We start from the raw sequence: 12,907 nt of genomic DNA, 5'->3' as shown, positions 1-12,907 counted from the left end.
ACATGGCGGCGGCCTCGAGATGATTATGGGGACAACGCTGATACCCGAACGGTTCGAAATCAGGGGGCTACGGGCCCAAGACAAACTTATTTTTCGGGGGGCCCGAGGCAGACCACGAGTTTTTCCTCCGGGCCTACTTGCGCTTTTTGCAAGAAACCTGGACACTTGATGTCCAGTTGTTACCTCATGAAAAGGGACAACCCAGAGCGGAGTCCGACTATTAGAACTCCGAATGCGATGGCTAGCGTAAGAAATCGCCCACAGAAGAGTTACCACCCATTTATCTATGAGGGGTTTGTCTCCCTCGAGGGAGACTTGACTAACCCAAGACCGGTTCAGGTTTTGAGGGACACAGGAGCCCATCAATCCTTAATGCTCGAAGGCATTTTGCCATTGTCAAAGAGTACCGCAACTGGTGATAGTGTTCGGTTACAAGGGATCGGTGGCTGTGTTAGTGCCCCACTTCATGTCATCCATTTGGAATCCGATTTGGTGTCAGGACCGGTCACCGTCGGTTTACAAGCCACGCTTCCTGTAGAGGGAGTATCTGTGATTATCGGGAATGATTTGGCCGGGGGGCAAATTTATGGTAACCCGAGGGGGGATAAAGAGCCCCGCAGGGGAAATAACACCACCCCAGCTCGGAATGGCGACACAAGTTCCAAGTTATTTGTAGGGGGACTGAACTTCAACACAAAGGAAGAAGTTCTGACCTCTGTCTTCAACAGATATGGGCCGCTGGTGGAAGTGCGGGTTGTAAAAGACAGGGAAACGCAACGGTCAAGAGGGTTCGGCTTTGTCACGTTTGCCAGCACAAGAGACGCCAGGGAGGCAGAGAAGAATTGGAATGGTAAGGATTTGGAGGGTCGGACCATAACAGTAGGGAAGGCATTTCGTAGACGTCGAGAGGTCTACAGAAGAGGACAACTTGGCGGTAGTTTTGGGGTTGGCAGCAGCCGATATTACAATGGAGGCTCCCAGAGTTACGGCACCTCCCGAAAGAATGAATGTCAGAGCATTGGCCGAGAAGGAGACCGCCAGTCAAGTAACGGCTGGGACAAGGGGTCCCACCGTAACCGTTAGGAGTCTGGAGAAGTTGAAGCACTAGATACGGGGGAGCCGCCGAGCCGGGGCTCCTACACGGACTAACCGTGAACGCCACGTTCTTAAAGGCGTCCAGGTAGTGAACTTTCCTGCACCGACTAACCGTGAACTCCACATTCCTTAAGGCGTCCATGTAGGGAATACTCAGCTGGGCCTCCCGAAAAAGTGCTATCGAGAGGTTTAACTTTGGGGCTTTGGTCACCACCTCTTAACCGTCATTCAAGAGAAACTAGAAGTGGTTGACGCTTGGTCCAGAGTGAATTAATCTAGGGGTTTTGGTGAAATTTTGTTGCTTTATTTTTAAGTGATAATGGTGCCCGGGGGGAACTGATGATTTGGGGGTGTGTGTTATCTGGTTTGTTTATCCAAGTTGGCCGACAAAGAAAGTTTTCGCTGGGTTCAAACTTTCTTTGTTGAAGGGGGGGAGTGTTACGAATTCATGTGAATTACTATTCAGGTCTTTGCGTATCAATGTGTAGTCGATTAAAGGTTGTTGTGATTAAAGGGTCAGGAGCCCTTCTGGGAAAAAGGAGACCGGAAACGGAAGGAAAAAGACACGAGGTCCTGGAGAAGCGACGATCTTCTTCTTCTTCCTCGCCGAGCTCCGAGGCGAGGGTATCGATATTGAGCAGCGGGGAGGACGCTACGTTTGCTACGTTTGAAAGCCCGTCTGACAAAAGGAGTTACCTGCGCAGGGTACTTACCCCTTGACACGTCAAGTTGCCGTGGGTCCGTGCACGGAACCCAGCGTCCGGCACAGTTCGCCTCACTGTCTACAAGGACGCGTACGGGTCGCACCTTGGGCCTCGCGCGCGTGGCAAGCCATGCTTGGTTTTGCCCCATTGCGTGGCAAGGAGGTGTGCGCTGCAGCAGCTGTCCCCGGTACGAGACGTGCACGTTTGGGAGCACGTCAGCTAGGCGTTCGTTCAACCGCCCGTGTGCGGAGAAGCCGACCTTCATCTTGGTCAGGAGGGGCCCAGAGACATTGTGAGGGACAGAGACAAAAGGGGTCGTGAGTACTCAAGGGGTCGGGAGTGGGGGAAAGGGGACACACACATATAAGATGGCCATCTTAAGAATCTTAGTGATTGATTGTTGATTGTTGATGGTTATTGATGGTGGTTGATTGTTGATTGCTCGGGGAAAATATTATTGGTTATTCCGGATCCTTGGTGTGGGGTTTCTTATTGACTGGAATTCATATTGATTGCGTTACGAAAGCGTATAAATCATTGATCTTTCTGGCGGAGTTCCTCTCACGGTCCGGGGGTCACCGAGACCAGGTAGTTACCGGGAGGACCACGTAACAGTCAGTACCGTGACCCCCGAAACAAAAATTTATTACATTTATTAAAACATGTCTTGAAACATGTGTCAATGGTTCAGAGCAAGCCCGATTTATTAAAACATGTCTGCCAATACTCAGTCAATGGGATGGCTGAAATTGCTTTGCAGCCTTCAGGTGATCAAAACGAGGACGAATGCTCGACAGGCAGCACCTCATGTCAGCGTCGATCATAAGCCTATTGTGTGCCTTCGTTTTCAGAGTTACCATGTTTGAGAATCCAGCCTCACAGCGATAGGTTGAGGGGGACTGGACCAATAGGGTCAGGGCCCTTTTCAAAAGAACAGGACAGTCCTTCACTTTCAGCCAAAATGTGGCGAGCTCTTGTTCCATAAAGTCACGTTTGAGCTGCGCATCTTCACGAATTCGGTAAAATTCAACCTTCGCAGCCACATCAGTATCACTGATGGCACCATCTTCAACGAAAAAGGGTCGGACGATCCACTCATCATGAGAGCGGTCGTCCAGTCTGGGGAAGTAACGTTCGAAACAACACAACAACAACATGCATTTTAAAGGCCATTTTCCCTGCTAGAGCGGGGGTTAGCCATTAGCCATCGGTGAGGGCTTGATGATTGCAGAAAAAGCGATTTTTAAAAGAAAATTAACCTGAAATTGCAGACAGAATTATTTATTTTATCTGAGAAGCCAAAGGAGGTTTCTTCTTCTTTAGTTTCCCACAACTTTGTGTGAAATGCGATCGAGTTTAAAAAAAAGTCAGAATTTGACCAAATCTGTTTCATTTGTTTGTTAATATACCTCTTCCATTGACACATCTTCAATTATAATTTTATTTGAGGTTCAAATGACCGCGGGAGATCGTGTGATAGTGATGACGTCCTGGAAGGACAAAATGGTGCGTTTCTTCTTCTTTCAACAATAAAGACTTATAGCTTCGAGACCATACATCCAATCATGTTGAAATTTTGCACACTTGTTCCACTTGATGAGGGATACGTTCGATGGCTTCACTAATTGCCAGAAGGTGGGTTGAGATCTCCTCGTGGAAGTGGCATTCAGCATCTGGCATAGCATCCAGGAGAGTCGTCATCTCAGTGAAGATAGTCGTGTCACCGTCCTGGACTCTTCTCTGGTAAAGGTGAATCTTTCTCCTGAACGCTGCCACTTTGTCACGAGCCGTGTGTAGCATTGAGAGGTCTCCTTGAAGTGACAGGTTCAAGGAATTCACCTCGGCGAAGAAGTCAGCCAAGTAAACAACCTTCATCACGAACAGTTCATCCTGCATCTTTTCATGAAGCTGATTCTCCTTCTCGGTGCACCCTCTCTCCAAGAACAGCGCTATTTCCTCTCGAAGTTGAATCACACGATTGAGAACTTTACCACGCGAAAGCCAGCGCACCTCTGTGTGGAATATCAGAACAGTGAAATCGGCGCCCATTTCTTCACACATCGCTTTGAAGATTCTTGAGTTTGTTGCGCTCCCTTGGATGTGGTTCACAATCTTCACCACATCTGAAAGCACTTCTTGAAGACCAGGAGGGAGAGTCTTCATCGGTAAAGCATGGCGATGCATCCTGCAGTGGGTGAAGGAGGCATGGGGAGCGACATCCATCACGAAGGCTTTGAAGCCGGATTTGCATCCGACCATGGAAGGTGCCCCATCTGTACACACCCCGACAAGTCGTTCCCAGCCAAGCTCATGTTTGATGAGGAAGGCTTCCAGCATTCTGAACACATCTTCTACCCGAGTGGTAGTGGTCAATGGCTCCGAGAACAAGTGCTCCTCCTTCATGGCTTCTCCGTCGAGGTAACGAACGTAGACTAGCAGTTGGGAACATGAGGCAACATCTGTTGACTTGTCCAGTTGCAGTGAATACACTGGACTGCTCTTCACAGCACTCACTACTTGCAGCAGAATATCATTACTCATATCCCAGATTCGACTTTTGACTGTCATTCGAAAGGGAAATCTGCCTGAACTTGTTTGACTGCTGTTCCCCCAGCACCAACTTGGCTGCTTCGAGAAGGCATGGCTTGATAAACTCTTCACCGATGGTGTGAGGTTTCTTAGTTTGTGCGATTCGATAAGCAATCCGGTATGAAGCCTCCAGCGCTGCTTCATTTTGACGAGCGCAGTGACCCATCGAATCGATGCGGGAACCCTTGAGTGCGGCTTCTTTTCGTTTGAAATAGTCCACGCCCTTCCGCCAGGTCGCTGTGACAAGACTCCAAATGGATCTTCATTTTGCTGAGCTTCATGCTCTCGTGGCTCAAAACCTTGGCACAGATAACACATTGCGGCTTGACCACGGATTTTTGAACAATGCTTGTGAAACCGAACTTGAGAAATGCTTCACTATACGTGCGCTTCTTGGCAGACATGGTTCACAACCTGTGAAGCAAAATAAGACATGAGAAAGGTGATGAGAATGTGACGGAATGCACGAACAAAAGGCAAAATCACAGTGAAATTATAGTGAAAATGGGTATATGTAAGGCCTACTCTACTCACAGTTTGGCCATGCACGAACGCTAACACATGGCAGTTGACAAGCATGAGCCTCGATCACACATGATCCAGGCCACACACAGTTCGTGTGCGTATACGTACGCGCATACGCAAACAAAATACTGTGTGTGGTATGTATCTTTGTTAGGTTCCTAAAAATGGGCTCAACAAATTGATATGTTATTTATGACCCCTTCATGACCCCCAGAAAAACCCCAAACGACCCCCATAGGCATCACGACACCCAGGTTAAGAACCGCTGTGCTAACTGATCATGTATATCTTATAACAGCTTCACATGCAACAGTTTGCTGTTTTCCTTTAACCATTCATAAGCTTATATTTATTCATATACTTCACAAAGGTTAACATAAAGTTTATAAAAATAAAAAGTTAAAGTTAAAGTTATAAAGAGTTGCTTTCAGGTTAACATAGTTCGAAAAATTAAATCATGTAGTCTTTGTAATGCCAATCAAAGAGGAATTAAGTTCTTTAATAATAGGTAAATATAACTAAAATCACAAACAGGAATACCTAATCCCACACAAACTATGCATAATGTATTCATTATCATAGATTCCTCACTTTTTATTTTATTTTGATTTTTTTCCTTGAGGAATTATTTTAATAGTTTCTACTCGTAGTATTTGATCTTTAAAAATGGTGCTTTATGCCACATCAATTTTCAGGGTTTCAAACTTCTGGTGATATCAGATCACAGGCCTTTTAAGACTAGCACAATTCGTAACATTCTATTTATGGTATTATTCCGACTCTATCTCGTCCATTTGTATCAGTATGTGATTCAGTCTTTTTATTTCTGTTTCCAAGTTACCATAAAGGTCTTCCTCATTTGAGTTCACATTTGGTTCCTCTCTCAGCACCATTTCATGGTTAGTTATATTGTTCAGACACACTGTCACCAAAGCTTTTAAGCAAGCGACCACTAAAACTATTGTCAATATAATTACCAATCCAACAAATAGGTATTGGAGTATTTTAGCTGCTACTCCTCCAAATATATTCATCTCAACCTTGTAAACATTTATGCAATCATAGAATTTTGCTCCCTTATCCCTCAACTCTTAGACATTTTATTTACAATCGTACTAATACAGATCTTACAATCGTACTAATTACAATCGTACTAATAAAGGAGGGTTTACCGTGGGAGTTGTTGTATGCAGATGATCTGGTGTTGATTGCAGAAAGTATGGATGGACTGAAGGAAAAGATGAACAAGTGGAAGGAATGTATGGAGACAAAAGGTCTGAAGGTGAATATCGGAAAGACAAAGGTGATGGCAAGTGGTAAAGCATGTGGTGAGGTGGAAAGAACTGGGAAGTGGCCCTGTGCTGTGTGCAGGAAGAGTGTCGGAGTGAACTCCATTCAATGTACAATGTGCGCTGAATGGGTTCATCAAAAATGTAGTGGTCTGAGAGGGTGATTAACCAGTGTGGCAGCTATATTCAAATGTAAGGTGTGCACAGAGGGAGCTGCAGATGGAGGAAATGTTGAGTTGGATCTTGGAGACGGCGTGAAGCTGGAAGGTGTGAAAACATTTTGCTACCACGGAGACATGCTGAATGGAGAAGGTGGATCAGACTCGGCAACGGTTGCTAGAGTGAGATGTGCATGGAAGAAGTTTCGGGAACTGAGTGGCGTGCTGATGAGGAGGGGAGTGTCGTTGAAGCTGAAGGGAAAGGTGTATGCTGCATGTGTGAGAAGTGTTATGATTTATGGGAGCGAGATATGGGTAATGAACGTAGAGCAGCAACGAAGGTTGGAAAGGGTGGAAATGCGAATGGTTCGATGGATGTGCAGAGTATCGTTGAGAGAGAGGAAGACAAATGATGAATTGCGAAAGATTATGGGAATAGAGCCTGTGATTGATGCTGTGAAGAGGAACAGGTTGAGATGGTTTGGTCATGTGTTGACGAAGGATGAAAGTGACTGGTTGAGAAGAGTGATGGAAATGAATGTAGAAGGAAGTAGAGGACGGGGAAGACCGAGAAAGACTTGGCTAAAGATGGTGGAAGAAGAAATGCGGGCAAGGGGGTGGTTAACAAGGAGAGATGCAGAAAATAGGGCAAAATGGAGAAGATTGTCATGGGCACCGCAAGGCTAACCCCCGCTCTCGCAGGGAAAATGGCCTTAAAATGCATGTTGTGTTGTTGTACTAATACAGATCTTATTCATCCAATGGGGTTTTTTTCCTTGACAATTGTCACACTGTAACATTTTAATAGACCTTTGGAAATATTTTCCAAATAAAGTTTGTTTACCAAAATTGGTTTACCAATATACTCATCTGCAAATTACGTATGTAATTACAGTTTTTCCCAATTTGTTTGGCCTTTATGGCTGTAGAAGTTGCTGTTTACATGCAGTATCTTTTTATCTACCAAGCAATTATACTTCCATATGAGAACTCCACCAGATATAAAACCTGGGATTTCTAATCATATTGATGCATAACATCAGGACAATGAGGCTGCACGTAAAATTCCGCTATCGTTAACTGCCATAAATGCATTCTATTATTATTTTTATTATTTTTCGAGCACAAACAAAAGATATTGCCGTGTGGCCGTCTTTGATTAAAATCAGACGGTCACGGAAGCCGATTGCGAAGGCCTTAGCCCTTGAGGCAAAAACTCAATGGCAGACTCCAAAAACAAAAAGCTACACCAAAGTGCGTGGGATGGAGGGGGGTGCGAGACTCCTGCAGTCTTACTACCTGTTAAATCAACCACACGGGAAACTGCGTTCAGATATATACAGGAAAATAACACAAGGATTTATTAACGGTTCCGGGAACAAAGAAATGTGATGCTCTAAACCCCCTATATGGAGTACTCCCACTCGACAGACTTTTTAAACAAACCACAGGGCAGACGACAAAATGAACAAAGAGGATGTGTGTGTGTGGTGCGTTCTTAGCTTTTCTCGCTCGGGAGCATTGCGTCAAGATAGTGCAGGCCTCGGACAGTTAGGCCCTGACACGTGGGCCGGGAGGGGTCTCCCCGACGCGACTTGCTCGTCGGCCCCGGTCCTCTCGCACCGCAACTCTGAGACGCTCGCCCCGTCCGAAGGACCACGGTTCCTGGGGCTGTCGTCTCTGCTCGGCGTTTTTGAGATCGTGGGTGGTTGGCGATGGTATGCACGAGGCCACGAATGCGTCCACCAACGGGGCGAACCTCGGCACAACAGCCACCCATGCAAGCACGTGATCCGATCGCAGGGAAGATGGGAGGGAACGAAGACAGGAAGGAACGAGAGGGAAAAATGTCCGGTGCACTCTATCACGACTGAATTCTCTCAGCTCTCCCAAATGGCGTCTGCTCTGCCTCGTGTCCAACTCCGACCTCTTCTTCTTCTCCTTGTCACTACCCTCACGTCCCCCGTCCCGCCCTCTCGTGACGTCCATTCGTCCGCCCTCCCCCATGACGTCAAAAGAACAACACCCTTCTCATCGTGTGTCTCTGCAGGGCGTGTCTCAGCCTGCCCGTTTTGGTGGGTGTTGTTCCATTGATGTGAAAGGGAAGGGAATTAATTAATGTGGGTGCGCTAGGGGCATGAATTCCTACTGTCTAGGTGCGGTGCCAAAAGGGACATTGGATTGACCACAGGGGTGGGAAAACACACAAAGTTACCCTTATCGCCCTGACTACGTAGCACTTCCTGTCCCCGTACAGGAAATACATACGCAATTATCCCGGCATACACCTACACATACTAACTTGAAGGTACATAGTGGGTTCTAGCTATCGTGACATCCCGGACGGACATAACAATATGTCTGTGACAACCCTCCCGACATAACAATATCATCCATACTTTAGGTTATTATAAATCCATTGATTTGGAGCTGTCTTCCAACTTCCATGAGGAAGAATCATAACTCTATGAGTCTCAGTAATATCTCATCTAATTTAACCAGTTTCATAAAATGATTCACTCATTACGTCATTCTACTTCCATAAGTCAAGATACATTGAGGTCTACCATTACCATTTCTTGTATTTATCAATTCAACAAATTTTTACCTACCCAGAACCAATTCCCTGGTACTTATCAAAATATTACTATTCTCAGGGAGTATTTTAAAATCTCCTTTCATAAATCATCCAGCTCATCTTAGTGAGCTCTTCCCCATTATCACATCTGTATTCGTTTATTAAAACATATCATCTACACCTAATACATATCCATACCTACAGCACAATTTTACAATCTGATAAAATCCAAATTTATATGTATCAGAAATCCGTGAGCAGAGAAACTCTCTAAGAGACTCTGCTAAGTCCGTGCAAGATCCCTTACAAATTTGGCTAATTTTACCCTCAAAGGCATGTCATTACCTTTGAATTTTATGAACGTCATATCCATAAATAGTGTTATGAATTAGGGGTAGAGGAATATCTAGATCCAAGTAGATCTGCATAGGTAGGTGTCTGGCTGTCGTGATAGAGAACCTCACCTGTAATAAGTTCTGTGGAGCCCGAATGTCGGATTAACCTTGTAACCTTGTCCCTGTTACGAGGGGGCGGGCCATGCTAATTAGTACAGGGATTATGGGTAAAATTCCCTTGTGTGTCGTTCTCTCTGTGAGCATCCCAGTGTCCCTTATGGCAATACATCCCATAGACATTAGATAGGCCCATTAGCGCACCACACATTAAATAATTCCCCCGCCACCACGATGACTTTGGAAGAGCCAACAGGCAGCAGTCACGCAGTTGGCCACCATGGGCGACAAACATCGTGCCAGGCAGGCTGGAGCCATGCCCAGGAGAACGTGTAATTGGTCGGGGAAGGGACAAAAAGCTTCCCCATAATTGGAGGGTAAAAAAGGTAAAGGAGCGGCACACTGATTGGCCACTGACTGTTGACACCTCGGCCAATCAGTGCGGAAGGCGCGAACATTCGGCCAATCAGTGATTGCGCAAAACGTGAAGTGAAGGCGCAAAAGTGAAGTGAAGGCGCAAAACGACAACTTAGAAGCAGGTCGCCGATTGAAGGACAAGCGCCGGTGATGTCAGAAGGCGCAAAAGACCACCAAGAAACGAGGCACTGGTTGGGGGAGAGAAAGGGCTGACATGAGACCGGGAGTGACAAGAACGACTCGCTTGCCGGCATTTCGCTCTCTTCTTTGCGCTCTACTTTGCTCTTCTTCACTCTCTTCCCTCGCTTCTCTTCCCTTGGCCTCTTGCTCCTGACTGTCCCTTCGTGATGGGCCTTCTGTTGCTTCGGACCTGGTGACGAGCGGGGCTTGCGTTGGAGCGCTGACGAGCGGGCGCGCTGAGGGCCAGGCAGTTCGCGCCAACCGGAGATGCGTCGGACGACGCGCCCGAGCCAGACGAACCCTCACACTGTCAGACGCAGATAAGCTCGCATCCACAAATGCACAAACAACGTTTCTTTTATGTACTGATTTCCCTTGTCTTGTATGTGAAGTGAGGTGTGCAGGATCCCGATTTAGGATTTAGTTTTTATCGTCGCGTTTCCGTGTCCCGATATTTATTTTTAATAAACCCTTGTATTATTTTCCCTTTCCATTCAAAACCCCATTTTGATTCAAAACCCCTATCTGGCTCTAGATATTCCTCTACCCCTCCCGACATAACAATATCATCCATACTTTAGGTAATTATAAATCCATTGATTTGGAGCTGTCTTCCAACTTCCATGAGGAAGAATCATAACTCTATGAGTCTCAGTAATATCTCATCTAATTTAACCAGTTTCATAAAATTATTCACTCATTACGTCATTCTACTTCCATAAGTCAAGATACATTGACGTCTACCATTACCATTTCTTGTATTATCAATTCAACAAATTTTTACCTATCCAGAACCAATTCCCTGGTACTTATCAAAATATTACTATTCTCAGGGAGTATTTTAAAATCTCCTTTCATAAATCATCCAGCTCATATTAGTGAGCTCTTCCCCATTATCACATCTGTATTCGTTTATTAAAACATATCATTTTGACTATGCAAGCACGGGAGGAAGAAGGAAAAGGAAGAAGCGGCAATCTCTTACCTGACGCGTTCCGAGCAGTCTTCAACCCTGCAAATAGTCATCTCTAGGCCGCCCCCATGAATCTTCGTTCTCTGCACCGGATGTACCATAACTCCCCTGGCGAACTCGAGGCGGGAAGTTAGGTTTGTGGAACCCCATCCTATGTGTCAAGGCATAGTCATCTGCCACTGTTGCTGCCTCATACAACTCTGGTACCTTCAAGGCATAGTCATCTGCCATGGTTGCTGCCTCATACAACTCTGGTACCTTCTTTTCCTCCAGATGTACTTTTATGTCCGCGTGGACACACTGTTTGAATTCCTCCACCAAGATCAATTGTCGCAACAGTTTGAAGTCTTTCCCAATCCCCTTCGAATCACACCACCGATCAAACATGGTTTCCTTCATTCTGGCAAACTCCACATGGGTCTCACTCTCCCACTTCCTGGCATTCTGGAATTTTTGCCGGTAAGCTTCAGGGACCAATTCATAGGCTTTGAGAATGGCTTTCTTCACTTCATGTACATTTGTACATTTGTCAATCGGTAAAGCCGAAAATATATCTTGAGCTTTACCCACCAGAACACTTTGCATTAACATAGTCCAGGACCCCACAGGCCATTTTAGCATTTGAGCCACTTTCTCAAAGTGTAAAAAAAACTTGGCTCCCTCCTTTTCATTGAAGGGTGGTACCAGCCTCACATGTCTACCAACATCCTAGGTGTTCTGACTAGTTGTCGAACCAGCCGGCATGGATACGACTTCTCCCCGTTTTCCCATTAATTCCAGCTCCTTGAGTTTAAGTTCCCTCTGATAATCCATGTCCCGTTCCTTTAACTCCCTTTCAGCTCTCCTTTCCTCTGCTCTTTCCCCTGCTCTTCTTTCTTCTTCAGCCCTCCTTTCCTCTGCTCTTCTCTCCTCTGCTTTCCTTTCCTCTGCTTTTACCCTTTCCTGGCTCTGCAGTTGCATCTCCAATTTCCGGAGCTCCACATTTTCTTTTTCCTCGGGTAACCAATCCAAGGCTACCTCTGTCCATGTTCCTTGTCCCACCAGAGATTCTACCACCAATGTCTGCATCTCTGCTTTCTTCATATTAACTCGGACCTCCAAGTTAAAATGTCTGGCCAATATCAAGAATTATTTTAATGCTTGGAACTGTGCCTCATTAGGAGACGCGGCAAACTTTTCTGCATTAAACACCATGGTGAATATCAGTTAACACCTGTTAACCTTCAGACAAAAATTTCCAATTTTTTTTTAAAAATTTGGGAATGTTAGAAAAATTCCAAATTTGGGAATTTTGGGAATGTTAGGGAATTCTATCCCAGACGAGCCCCCAATTTCTGTTACGTGCTCCTCCCCGACCCCCTGGTCACGGTGTACCTCCGAGCCCAGAGAGGAGTCGCTGCAGAAAAATGTGTTATTCTGTATATCAAAAATCAAGGGAGAAGCCACCCCATTTGTTACTCACAAACGAATATTGTATTAAGATCACACAAGAATAACAGTCCAACAATAATAGTATTCAAAAGTACAATCAATATGTCCTATGATGGTACCATCAGTTTTGTAATATTTAACTCACTGTGCTCCAAGTGAGTGAAACACGAACATTCCCCAATGTCTCTTATTCCCGGCTTCCAGACGAAATTGCTTCGCTCCAGCGATCGCCAGAACGAGGTCCAATCGACACCAGAATCCTGCGTGGATGGCAAATACAGTCCCACAGCCGATGCTGCACAAAGGCGCCCTCAAGGCGACTGGGAAATCCTAAGGCGCCCTACAGGCGACTGAGAGATCACACCCTCGGGTATGGACGAAGTAACCTTCAAAAAGCCACGTCACACGCACGCCCCAGATCGACGTCTGAATGCGGTGAATATGGTCGAAAAGAGACGAAACCGCAAGCCAAGCACAAGTCCTGCGCGAGTCAAAATGGCCGACAACCCGGCCTCG

At 45.8% G+C, this 12,907-nt stretch overlaps 1 protein-coding gene across 1 annotated transcript; it reads right to left on the bottom strand.

The window, feature by feature from the left end:
• Positions 1 to 2,530: 2,530 nt before the first annotated feature.
• LOC137425891 (protein FAM200C-like) lies at positions 2,531 to 4,706 on the bottom strand. The gene is made up of 2 exons (XM_068114615.2): positions 3,382 to 4,706; positions 2,531 to 2,918 (listed from the first exon to the last, which is right to left on the bottom strand). Exons 1-2 carry the CDS (start codon positions 4,704 to 4,706, stop codon positions 2,531 to 2,533), a joined length of 1,713 nt encoding a protein of 570 aa, XP_067970716.2.
• Between the last annotated feature and the right edge of the window lie 8,201 nt (positions 4,707 to 12,907).

Source organism: Myxine glutinosa, chromosome 4 (assembly GCF_964187855.1).
Source record: "Myxine glutinosa chromosome 4, kmMyxGlut1.1, whole genome shotgun sequence".
NCBI lineage: Eukaryota > Metazoa > Chordata > Myxini > Myxiniformes > Myxinidae > Myxine > Myxine glutinosa.
Note: the sequence above shows the minus strand (reverse complement) of the source record. Positions and strands in the feature narration are given on the sequence as shown.

What these genes read in the sequence shown, in the direction of transcription:
- LOC137425891 (XM_068114615.2), bottom strand. Translation starts at nt 4,706, where the DNA reads ATGTGTTATCTGTGCCAAGGTTTTGAGCCACGAGAGCATGAAGCTCAG. An exon ending in CCTCATCAAGTGGAACAAGT is followed by an intron (nt 2,919 to 3,381) that starts GTGCAAAATTTC and finishes TTACTTCCCCAG; the next exon opens with ACTGGACGACCGCTCTCATG.